The sequence below is a fragment of the Clavelina lepadiformis genome, chromosome 1 (assembly GCF_947623445.1).
Source record: "Clavelina lepadiformis chromosome 1, kaClaLepa1.1, whole genome shotgun sequence".
Classification (NCBI taxonomy): domain Eukaryota; kingdom Metazoa; phylum Chordata; class Ascidiacea; order Aplousobranchia; family Clavelinidae; genus Clavelina; species Clavelina lepadiformis.
Genome location: NC_135240.1, coordinates 123,110 through 141,533, shown reverse-complemented (window position 1 = coordinate 141,533; position 18,424 = coordinate 123,110). Strand labels below are relative to the sequence as shown.

The 18,424-nt window shown below is 37.4% G+C and overlaps 2 protein-coding genes across 2 annotated transcripts; both read right to left on the bottom strand.

Annotated features, from left to right (window-relative positions):
- Positions 1-2,457: 2,457 nt before the first annotated feature.
- Positions 2,458-5,087, bottom strand: LOC143444233 (doublesex- and mab-3-related transcription factor A2-like). The gene is made up of 6 exons (XM_076943395.1): positions 5,076-5,087; positions 4,673-4,793; positions 4,121-4,556; positions 3,876-3,981; positions 3,591-3,729; positions 2,458-2,822 (listed from the first exon to the last, which is right to left on the bottom strand). Exons 1-6 carry the CDS (start codon positions 5,085-5,087, stop codon positions 2,458-2,460), a joined length of 1,179 nt encoding a protein of 392 aa, XP_076799510.1.
- A 9,404-nt stretch (positions 5,088-14,491) lies between these two features.
- Positions 14,492-16,539, bottom strand: LOC143444232 (doublesex- and mab-3-related transcription factor A2-like). Its single transcript, XM_076943394.1, has 6 exons — positions 16,528-16,539; positions 16,125-16,245; positions 15,573-16,008; positions 15,328-15,433; positions 15,043-15,181; positions 14,492-14,955 (listed from the first exon to the last, which is right to left on the bottom strand). The coding sequence occupies exons 1-6, from the start codon at positions 16,537-16,539 to the stop codon at positions 14,492-14,494; spliced, it is 1,278 nt and encodes a 425-aa protein (XP_076799509.1).
- Between the last annotated feature and the right edge of the window lie 1,885 nt (positions 16,540-18,424).

Genomic DNA, 18,424 nt, shown 5'->3' with positions numbered 1-18,424 from the left:
ATTTAAATATTTGTTTTCTGCTACAAAGCTCATCTTCCAAAATAATCGCGTTCCTGTCGCGCCTCAATGTTTGCAAAGTTACTTTTAAATAGCCGGCCATTAAAAATATGATTTCGATAAGAATGTGCTAAGACGCAAGGGAATTGGAACGACTTTCCAGTAGCAATCATGGTGATTTTCATCTTTCTGTTGCTAACTTGAAATTTCGTTTCTTCTAGGTTCTAAAGTCTAAACAATTAATTAATTATTGTTTTTCTGCTGCAAACCTCATCTTCCAAAATAATCGCGTTCCTGTCGGGCAAAATTTGTTGTTTAATTACTGTAACCAATAAAATCGTCATGTTGAGCATTTCTTAATCAAGATTTTCGGAAAAATGCGTTTTTGTTATACCTGTTTGGTTGGTAGATAGCAGTTTCCGTGGAAACGGTATCTTCTCTGAGGAATCTATTTGGAATTCCGAATTGAGAACACCGCTTCCACTTCTGCAACGTGTTCGCTGTTTGAAGGGATGTACTTGGAAAAGCTAAGCCGCAGGTCACCATATCCTCTCTTGTGGCTCTGTGGAGTTGAGGAATTTTCTGTCTTGTCATGATGTCATCGGCAAAATGAATCAGTTAGCAAGATCTGTTATGAAACCTCGTCGCTCGTCGCTTAATCTTAACTTGCGTTGTTAGCCATCTTTCGACCACGATTCGGGTGACCTACTTTTGGTGAAATATGTATGTATAAACGCTTCCTGCTAAGTTTTTAAACAATTGCACTGATAGCTATCGCGTAGTGCAAGTTACCTCGCGTTTAGCAAGAACTCTAAAACTGAACTTTACTTAAATAACTATAGGTCCAGACACCAAGTAAATTCGGCGAAAACAATGAAAGGAATATTGTTGATATAAAATGTTTATATTCACTGTATTCCGTAATATTTTTACAACTGTATTATTATACCATGTCTAATTTACAGTAATATATAGCAAAGGAAAAGTAATATTTTCAAACTTTTTGCATGAAACTTTCAATAAAATGTACTTAAACGTTTTGGTCGAAGTAAGTTAATGGTAAAAATAGTCCCAAAAACATCCTATTTTCAAAAACCATAAGTTTCCTTTTTATGCTTTTGTTTAATTTTACTTGGTGTTGTGTTGCAGCTTAGCTTAATTCTTAAAGCTCAGCTTAGCTTGTCTCTCAAAGAATACGATTATTTATTACAACTGTCTGTTCAGTTCACACGTTGCAAGATTTGTTATATAAACCCCAGCGAATGGTGGATAGACACAAAGTATACCAGTTTCCTTTTTAGGCTTTTGTCTTAATTTACTTGTTGTCTTGCAGCTTAGCTTAATTCTTGTCTCTTAAAGTGGTGCAATTATAGAATACGATTATTTACAACGGTCTGTAAGATATTGCTAGATTTAAATAGTCATCTGTTTTCGCCGAATTCCATAGGTGCTATTGCCCAGTACTACGTCCTGCTTCCATGGTTACGTCAGCAATCCTTTTGCCGTCACTTTTTTCGAAGAAGATTTAGACAACGACGATCAACCTGGACCATTAATACGTTACCTGTACTGGTTCGAGTACAGGACCGGCGATATATAGCGTCTAAATGTCGATCTCGCCATGATAAATACAACCCATCCACCAAGTGGAACTGTTGGACATGTTGTGTACGATCGATGGTCCACCTATTTTAAATGTGAGTTAAATTGCTATTTATCAGTTGAGTTATTATCGTGGTATGTTTAAGTTTTATACCAAGCTATTGCGTTTACAAGTCAAACAGTTAGTAGTATTTTATTTTGTTTGTAAGAAATACTATCGCTGCCTAATTTATATTTTCGAATGCTGTCGTGGTTCGTTACAAACACGATATTATTTTTTAGTGATTAACTGATTATATTAAATGCTTGCAGTGGTAGTTGCTAATTACCGTACGTAGGCTATATTACCATGGCGATGATCATACAATAAGATATGTAAACAATAACAGTAAAAATCATGAGCATTTCCAATTAAATTGAGGGTTAGTATCGTAGGAAATGGTGTCTGGACAAGTTCTCCATCGTGAAACTGTTTTTTGGGGTACTGCAATTCCATATCGACCGAAATGGTACGCCAACTTTTTCAATGGGCTCGGCCTTTTCTGATCGTCTGAGCTGTCCATTTGAATGAAAAAGTTTTTAGGCTTACGGCTTTTTTGCATTACGGCCTGAAAGATAGTTCCTTAGGCTCTAAAATAAAGACAATACCGGTTTCTAAATGTTCAGGGTTAGAACTTTATGACCGGTCGCATCTGGAAAAATGACTCCATGTATATGAGGGGTTTGGGTTAGGGCTGAAAGCGCCCTTAGAATTGAGGGTTAGTATCGTAGGAAATGGTGTCTGGGGCGGGCAGCTGCGGCGGCGGTAAGAGAAGGCATAAATGAAGACGATCCGTAAGGAGAAACTCCGCCAAAGAGTCATCGGATGGCGGGGTGTTGGCCGTAAGATGATGGAAACGGGGAAAGATTTCCCAAGCACGACATCGGCATCTGTCCCGGCAATGGATAACGTGATCTTATTGAGGAATTGCTGAATTGGCCCAGCTTAAACGCCCCATTAAAGTTAGTCGTTGGAATTTTTCCTGCAGTGTGCGCTGAAAAGGAGTTGCCTGCTAGCGAACCGTTTACAAAAGGATAAAATGCGGTTCGAGCATCCAGTGCTGGTGCACCCATTGAACCCTGTTGGAACTTGTAGGCTTGCGACAAATCACCGATGGGAGGTGTGCCTGGTGATATTGCGTCACCATCAATGGTTGGATGAGGGCTCGTGTTGCAGCTTCCAGCTATAAAAGAAGGAAAAAAATATTAATATTATTACTAGGGCAAGTTTTTGCAACTTTTGCAACTTTTTTTTACAGCTTCCGGCAGCTTCCTAAATACTCACAATTTACGTAGAATGATGTTTTAAGCTGTTTGTAGGAATTTTGTATTGCAACTTTTTGCAACTTTTTTCATTTTTTCATGCAACTTTTTACTGCAACTTTTATCAAGTATTGCGCAAAACGTAAATATAATATAATATATCTGGAATAAAATTGTATTTGGATCATCGATTTGAACTGAACAGTGATCTAAAAGCAATTGTGGAAATGACCCGACCAAACATCAGTCCAGAACTCTATACCAAATTGTTAAATTGCCAAGCAACTTCATGCTCTGTGGAACGAAGTTTTAGCATGCTACGCAAACTGTTGGCAAACGATCGCCATTTCTCCCCAGACAATGTGTGGAAATATTTGGCACTATATGTAAATAGATCGCTTGATTAATTCACTATCGTTTAAATTTGAGTTATTGTTCAGTTATTTGAGTTATTGTTGAGCGTTATTTTCTTGCTGCGTACCGGCAAAAAAATGAATTTTCGGCGGTCTAAAATAAATGCAACTTTTTACTGCAACTTTTGTTAAAAATAAATGCAACTTTTTACTGCAACTTTTGTTAAAAATAAATGCAACTTTCTCACGTTTTTAGTGCAACAAAAACTTGCCCTAATTATTACCCTCTATCAATCTTTATGGCGCACTGTTGCTATTTTTAGGACAAAAACATACCGCTTTGTTGAGATAGGTTAATGGGATCTCGTGCGCTATCACGTGTGTAATTTAACTGAACATGAGAATTTGTTGCGTTGTCTCTCGGTGATCCCAAATGTGGTGAAGATTTTGCGATTTCATCTTCAAATTTTAACACCTGTGGGATGATGAAACATATGACTTATAAATGTTTGAAAAAACAAAGAAAATATTGAAATGTTAAAGTAGTGCGCGACGTTTTACAGGTAGTTTCGTGCTAATTTTTACTACCCACATTCGATGCTATAAATATACTGTAATTACCTTTTGTATTGCTTTCACCACATCGCCGTTGCAGTTTTTTAAAATTGAAGATAATTGCGACGCGTTGTGTTTGGGAAAAACTCGACATAACATCTCAAACCCGCCACTGTATGAAAAAACCCGATATACTTTCTGGGTTTCTATTTATTTAGATTTATTATAATTATAACTTAGAGCGAATTATATGGACTTAATATTTACAGATTAACTTGACTTTATACAGTAATTTAGTTAATTGAAATTACCTTGTTGCATCTTGGTTTTGCGTTTGTGTTAGCTGGCTTGAATCGTATAGCTGATTTTCGGCTACGTCACTGGCCTGGTCAGCTGAGTCAGTTCGTGACAGAAGGGAATGCTTTTCTGGCGATTCGTCGATATCCAATGCAGGCCCCTGACTCGCGTGAGGTTTTTCAGGATTATATCGACTTTCATTGTACGCCGGTGAGCTGTTTTCACTCATACCAGAAGGAGGACTCTTCCTAGGGTCGTCCGATCGCGGTGAGCGAGTGACGTCGGACTTTCTCTCCGTGTCGCCATTTTGATCGCTGTCCGAATGAACAGATTTGGCCGAGCTGTTGTCCAAGTGCGGTTGTTGCTGATGTACCGGTGATGACGACACGAAACCGTAACTTCCATTGCAATCATTTGAGATATAATCGTCGTATCTCGCACGTTTCGCGCCTACCAACGTACGTATTGTGATGACTTTTAAATAACAACGCGTTTAAGGTTCAAGTCATATCTTACAGTTACAAAAACTGACCAGGGAAGTTGAAAAACACGCGAAGACGACGCACCTGATGATGATAACGGGTCGCTGCTGGCTTTGTTGTGAATTTCATTTTCAATAAAGTAGTAGAGCAGTTGCAGTTCTCGTGTGTTATTTTCCTCTTGGGCTTGCTGACGTCTTAAAGCAAGCTATATTAGGGTAATATTAATTAAAAGATAAAACAATTTCTGTTTTAAAAAAAATTTCCATATTTAAAGAATACGCTATTAAGAACAAACTTTTGAACTTTTGCTGTACATTAATAATTTATTCTGATTTAGACAGATTTCAAAACAGAGGATATAAAATATTCCTAAATTTCTTTTTGTTTTTATTCATAGTTCTACTTTGAATGTAATCTTCATAAGCAACCATGTATATCCTACTTTGCAAATTTTTTTATTTGGTTTACTTTACACTGTGGGTATTACCTGCGCTGCCATTACTCTTTGTCTTTCAGCAATCAAAGTGCCCTTTGCACAGAGGCAGTCTTTCCAACGACCATATCCTTTGTGACCCTTCAAAGCGCTCACTACCCCATGGTTTCTGCATCTTCCACATTTCGGCGTTCTTGGGTATTTTCCGTAGCCCGAAGAAGTAGTGCTGCGGCTGCCGGATTTGAGACCGCTTGAAACAGGTTGCCGTAGTCATGGGGAGACGATGGTATGTGATGCAAAGCTGTTGCTTTCATTCTTTTTTAGACTTTTTTAGAAACAACTGTAGCAAAATAAATCTATGTATGGAAAATATTTTTTTGTTAGACTAACATAAATTCATATATAAGACACATTTTAACATTTTTAAACGTAACTTTTCGATTAATATGTTATGCTCAGTGATATACCATCCTTACAAATAATGCTTTCTGCAAAAATGTCTTGATTGCTTTTTAAATAAGATTAAAATTTTATTACAATACTGCTTCTTGGTCTTGTTCTCTGACAAAATGCCGTGCAAAATTCTTAATAGACATGTTATATCCCTCGACAACAAATTAGTGGTTCGCGCATTCGCATTCGTCTCTCGTTTTAGGACGAGCTTCGAATTTCTCTCGCGCGGTTATTGGTGACGGAATTGTTTTATTGAGTTTCTTTTTTCAGTCATCGCGCTGGGACAAACATTATACAAAAAAGCTTATTGCTCTAGCAACTGGTTTTAAAATCGTGTAAATATTTCTATGACATGTTTGCCAAAACAAAAACTAACAACTTAATTAACTGCACACCACAAAAATTTTCGGTCACGTAAGATTTCTTATATATCAGCTCACCACAACAACGTTGTTTTGAGATGCGCCCGACGCATGATCACCAACCTCAACTGCACCGATGGGTGAGGAACCGCAGGAAATTATATATATATGGTATATAATTGTTTTGCCCCTCAGTTAGCAAATAAACCATTAGCACGTGTAAGGCTATCGACTAATTGTTTCCTCTTCCCATAATGTTATGGGGCGTGTGGATCTTTAAGAAAAACATCGTCCAGAACAAAGAACCTGTTTAGACAATGGTCTCCATAGGACCGGACACAAATTAAAAAACTGTAAAACCTTCGGCTCAAGCCAAGTGTGTCCCTGGCACTTTTTAGCTATTTGGGAAACTTTATACTGTACTCTAACTGTTTTTGAGCTCTATCTGATCAACGAATATGGCTAACTTGAAAATAGTTAAAAAACTGTAAAACCTTCGGTCCAAGCCAAGTGTGTCCCTTAAGCTGACTGGCAAACTGAACAGCAGTAGATGTAAATGTCTTTCACTCTTTCAGCAAAAAGGGATGCGTTATATAGTCATTTATTCAGTTCCCATTTGACAATAACCTAAACGAAATTAGAAAAAATTGACCTAATATTGGCAAATACAAAAGAAATGAGCGAAACGGAGCGTGATATTAATTGACCGTGGGACAGAGAAGACGCTTTCATCGTAATCGTTATAAATTATAGCATGGTGAGATTAGAACTGAAGAAACAAAGATCGGCGGCCTAGAAGGTTAATGATGCATACTTGCTGTATTGTCAAGAAAACGTTCCTCAATGAGCTTGATTGAGGCGCAAGTACCAGGATGCGCGTTATTATGTAAGAGTTCAAATACAGTGCGATGCGCGATATTACCTAAGAGTCAAATACGAGTCTCTCCGTTTGAAAGTGCAAATGTTCCACATAATGCGACCGTGGCCAATCAAGCCTTCCCCGGTCAATATAACTGCAAATTTCGCGTCTTCTTTGTGACTTCATTGTGGTCTGTAATGCGTGATGCCGCACAATGGAGTTGGCGACGTGTGACGACCTCAGCGCAGTTGGAAAGTAACAAGTCAATAGTTACCTTCATACCGTTTCCAAAATGGACGCAAAGCTACAGAACCATTTGCTAAATAGGGTTAACATGTGGCTACTCATGGTAACCTTTTGCTATTTTACAAATGGCAACTGACCAAAACCGTTTGCTAAATAGAGTTAACAAATTCTTACTGAGTGAAACCATTTGCTAAATAGGGTTAAAAATTGCTACTGTATGTAACCATTTACTAAATAGCGTTGACATATTGCTACTGAGTTTAACCTTTTTCTAAATAGGGTTAGCAAATGGCTGCTGATTGTAACCATTTGCTAAATAGGGTTAACAAATGCCTACTGAGTGCAACCATTTTATAAATGAGGTTAGGGTTAGTTATAATTAGCACGGGTACAAACGCAAGTTTTGTAAGTTATCATTTGCAGGGGTGCAAATATGCACGAAGTTACTATTACCAAATGTATCTCGCAACGTATACGGGTATCAAATTGCACGAAGTAAAAATTACCAAATGTATCTCGCAACGTATCCGGGTATCAAATTGCACGAAGTAAAAATTACCAAATGTATCTCGCAACGTACACGGATATCAAATTGCACGATGTAAAAATTACCGAATTTATCTCGCAACTTATACGAGTGAAAAATTGCACGAAGTAACTATTACCAAATGTAAATGGGATGCAATTACATTGAGCTCTTGCCTTGGTAAACTAGTTCAAGGTAAATGTTGTGAAAACCTTAGCTTACCCTTATCTATTGTGGTAGTGTAGTAGTAACTTTACTAAAGGGAAGTGTTTGATGTTTATCTGAATTTTCTTGAGTTTTTCATCGGAGTCAGTATCATAGTAGGCTACTTCTGAAAACAAAAACATTTACAAAATGTCTAGGCAAAGATTTACAGCAATGCGTGGATTAGAAATTTGCAAAATCTTCTGTCAGACTGCTCTGATGACGAGGATTCTGACATTGAAATCGACACAACAGTAATTGCTGCAATAGCCAGTGTTCAGCAGGCAAGTGAATCTGAATCGTCAGATTCGAGCGAAGATAAGTCTGATGTACAAAAATGAGTTTTTAAATGAAGTTATATAGAGCAAGTTTCCAAATATCATGCGGCATTTAAAATGTTATCCATAACCTACCTACCTATCCCGACCTTATCAATGCCAAGTTTGTCTCATGCATAACATGCGTTTGTGGCATATTAGCCTGTGACTGTGTTGACTGGCGTTTTACCAAATGCCTTTTGTAAAATTGGGTGAAAAGTTAAACAAAGCTTTCCAGTTGTGTCAGTTGTATAAGGCTTTGCATCATTCCCTTTCTAGGGCACCTTTCTTAGTTTCTTTAGTTCTAACTTCTAAACTCACCATGGTATGATTGATAACGTTTTTGATCGATAGGTCTGTAACCCATGGGGAATTAACTTTACGACCTATTTTTCTCATTTCTTTTGTAAAATTTATGGTTTTATCAAACCTAGTAACCTATTTCTAGACATTGGTTTATTGTTCTTCATTTTTTCCCCCCAGTTTATTGTCAAATGGGAACTGGCATCTATTTTTACCACAAGACGCGCGAAAACGATCGGTCGCGTGTTTGGTGGGAAAATTCGACAGAAATCTGGAAATGCGCGAAGAAGAAACCTTCGGGGACCCATAATGCAGCCGTTGCCGATTCGGATGTTTCCATTGATTCTGTAGCAGCGCTCTCACTTTTAGGGATTTAGTTCCAAATTGGAACTTTTAGCCCCTTTTAGCGACAAGTTTAGGGATTTTGATGATTTAGGTTTTTTTTGGGGATTTTGAAATTGTTGATACGTATAAAGTACTTATTAAGACTAGTCATGCTTCCGCCATGTGCTTCCTTGCCAAGGAATCCTTGGTGTGCATTCTGCATTGTGATTAGAGTGTACAGCAATGTTCCCTCTAAGCTGCGCGCGTACGCAGGCGCAAATGCGCACTACTGACACGGTCTTCACGCACAGAAAATCTGTGCTGCGCCTGCGCACAAGAAAAAAATCCAACCGGAATTGAAAATAAAATAAACGCAAAATAATGGCCACACTACGCACGTCTGATGTTGCTCACAGTGGTCCAAGGGACCGCTCAGGGAGTTAGTGTATTTGCTCAGATTCGTGAAAAATTAGAGGGAACATTGGTGTAGACTGTAGAGGATTACGTTCATGTTCATGGCTGTCTAAAATAGAAGTGATTTTGCCGAACGTCTTATCGACTTAGATCAATCCATAATATCGCGAGAGTAGCAATATTAAAAGAAATTGTTTTATTTAAATCGGCGTTAAAAGTGTTGGGAAATATTCTTGTACCCTAGTCTACTTGTTTCTGTTCATTTAGAAGTTTATTTGAAATTTTAAAGAGTAATTGAAACTGCTTAGCCTATTTAAAACCTGGAGTGTTTCTGCATGATTTGTTGATTGATTCTCAAAAATCAGTGATTGGAGAATTAAAATACAAAAATCTGCGTAATGTTGTTGCTTGCTTGTTGTCACTACCCTTTGGCAATGCCCCCGCTGAAAGACTATTCAGCACTTTGGAAGAGATAAAAACAGACCACAGAAATTGTATGAAGCGAGAAAGCTTAATTGGATTGTTGCATACACAACAAGGAATGAAGTCCCTTGATATACCTGCTGACAAACTGTATGTAAAAGACCATCCAGACATGTTGAAAATGGTGAAAAGTGGTTAGATTTTTGACCTTCTTTACTACAATAAATTTTAACTTTTTGTACAATAATGCGTAATTTAACTACATGAGTTCTTCATACGTCAAAATTTGTCAAAAAAAAGGTTTTTAATATCAAAATTTTCAATTTTTAGGTCAAAAAATAATCGCCCTAGTGATAAAATAATAGTATAACGCGCTAATTATGGTTTAGGGATTTTTCATGCCATCTAGGGATTTTTTGGCATAGCTTTAGGGATTTTTTGGTTTGCATTTGTGAGAGCCCTGATCTGTAGCTTCGCGTCCATTCTGGAAACAGTATAAAGGTAACAAAACTTTATATTTTAGGCTGCAAACCATTCCAATTAAACTGAAGTACTGTATATCAAAAAGACATCAATGTAATGATTTACAAAATTATCACACGATTCTATGACGTCACACTCACAAAGTAACACACGATCTGTAGGTAATCTCACTGACATTTCTGTGTCATCTTAAGCTCTATAAATCATTGCTCGAAACGATATCAACGAGAAGAAGCAAACAAAATAATTGTGAGGAGGATTTATGCCACTTCAGGCAAGCATGCCCGACAGACATATTACAACCTGTAAGTACGCATAGACTGTTCAATTTCAGCTCTGCATATCGGAAACTTTCTGAGAGCTTTTTCGCACCCGGTACAGCTACAGAGGTGCCTGCATGGTACAAGCACTACCTCAACTCGTTGATCGAGGCAAATCATGTATCTCTTCTCTTCCTGCAATTCGCGAATACACGCTTCAATTACGTCTATGAAGAAAAATTTAAAAGTTTCGTGAAAGATTTATTTAAAGATCCACGAAAAATTTAACTTTTCGTCCACTATCTAAATTCTAAAGCCTTATCGTGTCAACTTTAACTTAACACATATCTATCACCTTCTGGCAGTATCTTGCTGCTATCATGAGTCATGAGTCATGAGATAGATGTGGATGAAGATGAAAAATGACTTACTTGTTTATAAACAGCAGTTACATGATTTTTAAGTAGATATCAGAACAATTGTAACAAGTTGTGTTTGATTTTTAAACGTAGCGCAGTTGTTTGATCTAGTTATGGTTGCGTTCTGTGCCAATGAATTGTTTCCAGTGGTGTTGGCGATCATTGCAAAACAAAGTAATTCAGTGTTCCTAATTCAGGTATTCTCATCTTTCGACGGCAGGTCAACTATGAACCCTGTGCACTAAACATCGTTTGAATTGAATCAATACAATTAGATACCAGAAAAAAAAAATTAAGTTTTCAACAGAACCATACATCTCGTTTCCACTTTGAAGTCGTCGTCTGGAAAATTGTGGAAAAAAGGAAAATAAAACAATACAACGAATACATGAATTGCAAATTCTAACACATTTATGCAGGTCAGGTCGTGCATACAATATAGCTATTTATTTATAATTAGCAATAAACACAATATTGTGCACCTTTTTCCGAGACCATCAATCGCTTTGCGTTCAAATCCCATTACCGATCCCATCGCTTCATTGGGCCGACTTCGTACGCGTTGCATTTCCACCTGGTTTATGAAATAAAGACGACAGTGCACCAACGAAGCATTTCTTCAAAGGCTTTTTTTACAAATGCAAATCATACACAAATTGTTTGTAGAATAACAAATAATTTTTAATGGCAACAACATGAGCAACTACTGCACCGTCATTTTGTACTTTGTGTATTTACCAAAACTTCCGATTGGGACGTTTTTCCGGCGGCGGTCCAGAGAATCAGCCATCTCCTTTGCCTTAGGTTGATCAGCGTGAAGCTTGCCGCGTAGGTGTCTCACGAGTCACGAGGCCATTCCAAGAAGTCAGAAGTCTTTTCGCAAAATTCGCATGCAAAATCACCTTCTCCATTAGTTTATTTTCTCGTGCACGAGTTTGCAGTGGCGCGAGATACTCGAATTCATGACACAACACAATCTAGAACAATTATTAACACCATCATGTCATTATTCTTGGACATGTTTCACTTTTCTTCTCTTTTACACATAAAAACAAAAAACAGCATTGAAAAGCTGAGATTATTTTAAATTCTCTTCCATTCATATACTTGAAAGCTAGGCCAAAATTATAGTACAACTTACGGACACTTTTTTTTCGGTCTAATCCGTTTCTTTTTCTCCGGTTTTACATTTTCTTCTTCTTCATCATCTTCCAAAGTGTTATCCTGCAGAAATACGTCACAAACGTATGTTGCCTAAATGCAACAATTATGCAATGGATTTTTTATGCTTTTCAAGGGTAAAGCACACAGTGAAAAGCCAAAACGTCTCGTCGAAATAAACAAACGTTTGCAAATATATCGGCAAATACAAAGAATTGGCCCTAATTCAAATTTTTTACCCACAGCAAGGTCGGAGAAAATATTAATGTATGACTTAGTGTAGTGTTTTAAACTGAGATACTGAACTGAGAGCTTCATTGGCGTGATTATGAGGTATGCGACGTAGCTACAAGAAGCGTTGATTAAGGACCGCGAGGAGTCATTACAGTGTGCTCACTTTTGACTTACGTAATAACAATTATTTATCATCGACACCAAGCAGCGTTATATCTACACCAGGTGCGATCCAGGCAAGGACGAGGCAAAATTAAAGAAATTTGTTTTGTTAGTATGACGCCCTTTTATCCCTTAATCCGGTTGTTTTCAAGTAACTGCATGCACCGCAAATTCTCGGTTGACTGCGTCTATTCTTGGCGTTGCTTTACAAGATGCAGCTCCACTACGGGGAACATTACATTGAAACTTTGACTTTTACGTTAAAATCACTTAAAACTTTGCAAAATCGGTAACTTGTCGCAGCACAAAAAACATCCGAACCGCAGCACTTGTACACTTTTGAAACACAAATGCGATTCATTTTCAAGGCGCCGAAAATACTATCTCAAAAAAAAAATTTTCTTTTGAAATTTTCGTTGAAATATCCATTTCAACTAATCGTTTCAGGACCGATCGCACCGACCGAAATTAAATCAGGTTGAAATACAATCGCAGTAAAGTGGCAAATCCCTTATTAGTAGGGCAACCAGTTTTTTCACCTAACAAGTTTAAATTTTGACCTCATTTTGATCTAAATCGTTTTAAACAATACACATTTTATGAGTAAGAATACATACATTTATGAGTTTGTCAGGCATAATGGACATTTGCGTGGAAGTTATATTGGTTTCAGTAATGTGCTTGTTGGGAAAATTGTCAATAATAAATAAAAGACAAAAGTTGTTTTGTATTATGTGAAGTTTGCGAAATTTTTATGATTTAGGCAGTTTTCGTATGTAGGGAATCCAAAAACATTATTGAAATGGTGGCAACTGGCAAGGAAATGAAGGCAATTAATTATATATACAAAATTACACATATTATGCTGGTAGTTTATTTACAGACTACAGTTACATATTAGTTACATTAATATTAGTACAAATCGTTACACATATTAATACAATATAATACAATAACAATAATACAATACAATACCAATAGTTACATTAATATTAGTTTTAAATATAATCAAAATTCAGCAGATGTTTATTAAAGATTATCATGTTAACATGATGTTTGGAGATATATAATTGCTTTTTTCAAAATATATTTTAGTAATCATTGATAATTACTAATGCAGTTGTACTTAGTATCATGCAATATTGACATTTACACGTAATATGAGCAAGAATATATGCACTTATAAACGTTTTAGGCACAAATCAGTTGTGTATTAATGATCATCATATTTAATATGACCTTTGGAGACCTATAAATGTTTTTTGCAGGGTATAGTTTAGTAATCATTAATAATAGTGTAGTAGCCTACTACCATGAAATATTGACATTGCATTGACATTCGTCTTAATATTTTTCAAGAATTGGTTTGGTTTTGTCATTTTACCAAAGACCAACTTGTTTTATCAAAGGAAATCACAACGCGGAGATAAGAGTGCTTGCCTGTGAATTAAGTCTTCTGAACAGGGCTTAAATATTACATTAAAGTAATTTTTTTCTAGTTTTTCGCAAATGTTGTTAATTGCTTAAATGATATATATATCATACATAAAATTCTGTAAACAATCTGCAACTGTGGCACGTGTTGGGGTAATTTAATTCAATTTGCCGAACGAATTAGGTTTGTATATTATGTAATTAGGTAATAATAATAATAACGCAATGGGTCGTCAAGAAGTTGGAATGCAAATTGACGTTTTGTTAAAAGCAATGATTGATGGGATTTCACAAGACTTTTTCAACAAAGAAGGACAAGAAAAGCATTTTTCCTGCAAATTTTGTGATAAATCATTCAAATACAAAAGCCACTTGAAAGATCATATAAGAGCTCACACAGATGAGCGACCTTAACAATGCGATATGTGCGACAAGTCATGTACCCAACGCAGCAATTTGAAAACTCATGTAACAACTCATACTGGAAAGCGTAATTATCACTGCAAGTTATGTGAAAAGTTATTTACTCAAAGCTAGCAATTAAAACGTCATATGAGAATGCACGCTGGAGAAAGACCTTATTCATGCAATATGTGCGACAATTCATTTACCCAACGCGGCAGTTTGAGAAGTCATATAAAAACTCACACGGCTGAGCAACCTTATCAATGCTAAGTTTGTCTTAAGTCATTTACCCAAAGCAACACTTTAAAAGGTCATATGAGGATCCACAATGGAGATTGATCTTATTATTGCTCTAAAATAAAGACAATACCGGTTTCTAAATGTTCAGGGTTAGAACTTTATGACCGGTCGCATCTGGAAAAATGACTCCATGTATATGAGGGGTTTGGGTTAGGGCTGAAAGCGCCCTTAGAATTGAGGGTTAGTATCGTAGGAAATGGTGTCTGGGGCGGGCAGCTGCGGCGGCGGTAAGAGAAGGCATAAATGAAGACGATCCGTAAGGAGAAACTCCGCCAAAGAGTCCTCGGATGGCGGGGTGTTGGCCGTAAGATGATGGAAACGGGGAAAGATTTCCCAAGCACGACATCGGCATCTGTCCCGGCAATGGATAACGTGATCTTATTGAAGAATTGCTGAATTGGCCCAGCTTAAACGCCCCATTAAAGTTAGTCGCTGGAATTTTTCCTGCAGTGTGCGCTGAAAAGGAGTTGCCTGCTAGCGAACCGTTTACAAAAGGATAAAATGCGGTTCGAGCATCCAGTGCTGGTGCACCCATTGAACCCTGTTGGAACTTGTAGGCTTGCGACAAATCACCGATGGGAGGTGTGCCTGGTGATATTGCGTCACCATCAATGGTTGGATGAGGGCTCGTGTTGCAGCTTCCAGCTATAAAAGAAGGAAAAAAATATTAATATTATTACCCTCTATCAATCTTTATGGCGCACTGTTGCTATTTTTAGGACAAAAACATACCGCTTTGTTGAGATAGGTTAATGGGATCTCGTGCGCTATCACGTGTGTAATTTAACTGAACATGAGAATTTGTTGCGTTGTCTCTCGGTGATCCCAAATGTGGTGAAGATTTTGCGATTTCATCTTCAAATTTTAACACCTGTGGGATGATGAAACATATGACTTATAAATGTTTGAAAAAACAAAGAAAATATTGAAATGTTAAGGTAGTGCGCGACGTTTTACAGGTAGTTTCGTGCTAATTTTTACTACCCACATTCGATGCTATAAATATACTGTAATTACCTTTTGTATTGCTTTCACCACATCGCCGTTGCAGTTTTTTAAAATTGAAGATAATTGCGACGCGTTGTGTTTGGGAAAAACTCGACATAACATCTCAAACCCGCCACTGTATGAAAAAACCCGATATATTTTCTGGGTTTCTATTTATTTAGATTTATTATAATTATAACTTAGAGCGAATTATATGGACTTAATATTTACAGATTAACTTGACTTTATACAGTAATTTAGTTAATTGAAATTACCTTGTTGCATCTTGGTTTTGCGTTTGTGTTAGCTGGCTTGAATCGTATAGCTGATTTTCGGTTACGTCACTGGCCTGGTCAGCTGAGTCAGTTCGTGACAGAAGGGAATGCTTTTCTGGCGATTCGTCGATATCCAATGCAGGCCCCTGACTCGCGTGAGGTTTTTCAGGATTATATCGACTTTCATTGTACGCCGGTGAGCTGTTTTCACTCATACCAGAAGGAGGACTCTTCCTAGGGTCGTCCGATCGCGGTGAGCGAGTGACGTCGGACTTTCTCTCCGTGTCGCCATTTTGATCGCTGTCCGAATGAACAGATTTGGCCGAGCTGTTGTCCAAGTGCGGTTGTTGCTGATGTACCGGTGATGACGACACGAAACCGTAACTTCCATTGCAATCATTTGAGATATAATCGTCGTATCTCGCACGTTTCGCGCCTACCAACGTACGTATTGTGATGACTTTTAAATAACAACGCGTTTAAGGTTCAAGTCATATCTTACAGTTACAAAAACTGACCAGGGAAGTTGAAAAACACGCGAAGACGACGCACCTGATGATGATAACGGGTCGCTGCTGGCTTTGTTGTGAATTTCATTTTCAATAAAGTAGTAGAGCAGTTGCAGTTCTCGTGTGTTATTTTCCTCTTGGGCTTGCTGACGTCTTAAAGCAAGCTATATTAGGGTAATATTAATTAAAAGATAAAACAATTTCTGTTTTAAAAAAAATTTCCATATTTAAAGAATACGCTATTAAGAACAAACTTTTGAACTTTTGCTGTACATTAATAATTTATTCTGATTTAGACAGATTTCAAAACAGAGGATATAAAATATTCCTAAATTTCTTTTTGTTTTTATTCATAGTTCTACTTTGAATGTAATCTTCATAAGCAACCATGTATATCCTACTTTGCAAATTTTTTTATTTGGTTTACTTTACACTGTGGGTATTACCTGCGCTGCCATTACTCTTTGTCTTTCAGCAATCAAAGTGCCCTTTGCACAGAGGCAGTCTTTCCAACGACCATATCCTTTGTGACCCTTCAAAGCGCTCACTACCCCATGGTTTCTGCATCTTCCACATTTCGGCGTTCTTGGGTATTTTCCGTAGCCCGAAGAAGTAGTGCTGCGGCTGCCGGATTTGAGACCGCTTGAAACAGGTTGCCGTAGTCATGGGGAGACGATGGTATGTGATGCAAAGCTGTTGCTTTCATTCTTTTTTAGACTTTTTTAGAAACAACTGTAGCAAAATAAATCTATGTATGGAAAATATTTTTTTGTTAGACTAACATAAATTCATATATAAGACACATTTTAACATTTTTAAACGTAACTTTTAGATTAATATGTTATGCTCAGTGATATACCATCCTTACAAATAATGCTTTCTGCAAAAATGTCTTGATTGCTTTTTAAATAAGATTAAAATTTTATTACAATACTGCTTCTTGGTCTTGTTCTCTGACAAAATGCCGTGCAAAATTCTTAATAGACATGTTATATCCCTCGACAACAAATTAGTGGTTCGCGCATTCGCATTCGTCTCTCGTTTTAGGACGAGCTTCGAATTTCTCCCGCGCGGTTATTGGTGACGGAATTGTTTTATTGAGTTTCTTTTTTCAGTCATCGCGCTGGGACAAACATTATACAAAAAAGCTTATTGCTCTAGCAACTGGTTTTAAAATCGTGTAAATATTTCTATGACATGTTTGCCAAAACAAAAACTAACAACTTAATTAACTGCACACCACAAAAATTTTCGGTCACGTAAGATTTCTTATATATCAGCTCACCACAACAACGTTGTTTTGAGATGCGCCCGACGCATGATCACCAACCTCAACTGCACCGATGGGTGAGGAACCGCAGGAAATTATATATATATGGTATATAATTGTTTTGCCCCTCAGTTAGCAAATAAACCATTAGCACGTGTAAGGCTATCGACTAATTGTTTCCTCTTCCCATAATGTTATGGGGCGTGTGGATCTTTAAGAAAAACATCGTCCAGAACAAAGAACCTGTTTAGACAATGGTCTCCATAGGACCGGACACAAATTAAAAAACTGTAAAACCTTCGGCTCAAGCCAAGTGTGTCCCTGGCACTTTTTAGCTATTTGGGAAACTTTATACTGTACTCTAACTGTTTTTGAGCTCTATCTGATCAACGAATATGGCTAACTTGAAAATAGTTAAAAAACTGTAAAACCTTCGGTCCAAGCCAAGTGTGTCCCTTAAGCTGACTGGCAAACTGAACAGCAGTAGATGTAAATGTCTTTCACTCTTTCAGCAAAAAGGGATGCGTTATATAGTCATTTATTCAGTTCCCATTTGACAATAACCTAAACGAAATTAGAAAAAATTGACCTATTATTGGCAAATACAAAAGAAATGAGCGAAACGGAGCGTGATATTAATTGACCGTGGGACAGAGAAGACGCTTTCATCGTAATCGTTATAAATTATAGCATGGTGAGTTTAGAACTGAAGAAACAAAGATCGGCGGCTTAGTAGGTTAATGATGCATACTTGCTGTATTGTCAAGAAAACGTTCCTCAATGAGCTTGATTGAGGCGCGAGTACCAGGATGCGCGTTATTACGTAAGAGTTCAAATACAGTGCGATGCGCGATATTACCTAAGAGTCAAATACGAGTTTCTCCGTTTGAAAGTGCAAATGTTCCACATAATGCGACCGTGGCCAATCAAGCCTTCCCCGGTCAATATAACTGCAAATTTCGCGTCTTCTTTGTGACTTCATTGTGGTCTGTAATGCGTGATGCCGCACAATGGAGTTGGCGACGTGTGACGACCTCAGCGCAGTTGGAAAGTAACAAGTCAATAGTTACCTT

What these genes read in the sequence shown, in the direction of transcription:
- LOC143444233 (XM_076943395.1), bottom strand. An exon ending in CAAAACCAAGATGCAACAAG is followed by an intron (nt 3,982 to 4,120) that starts GTAATTTCAATT and finishes TTTTTCATACAG; the next exon opens with TGGCGGGTTTGAGATGTTAT. An exon ending in TAACCTATCTCAACAAAGCG is followed by an intron (nt 2,823 to 3,590) that starts GTATGTTTTTGT and finishes CTTCTTTTATAG; the next exon opens with CTGGAAGCTGCAACACGAGC.
- LOC143444232 (XM_076943394.1), bottom strand. An exon ending in CAAAACCAAGATGCAACAAG is followed by an intron (nt 15,434 to 15,572) that starts GTAATTTCAATT and finishes TTTTTCATACAG; the next exon opens with TGGCGGGTTTGAGATGTTAT. An exon ending in TGGTGAAAGCAATACAAAAG is followed by an intron (nt 15,182 to 15,327) that starts GTAATTACAGTA and finishes ATCATCCCACAG; the next exon opens with GTGTTAAAATTTGAAGATGA.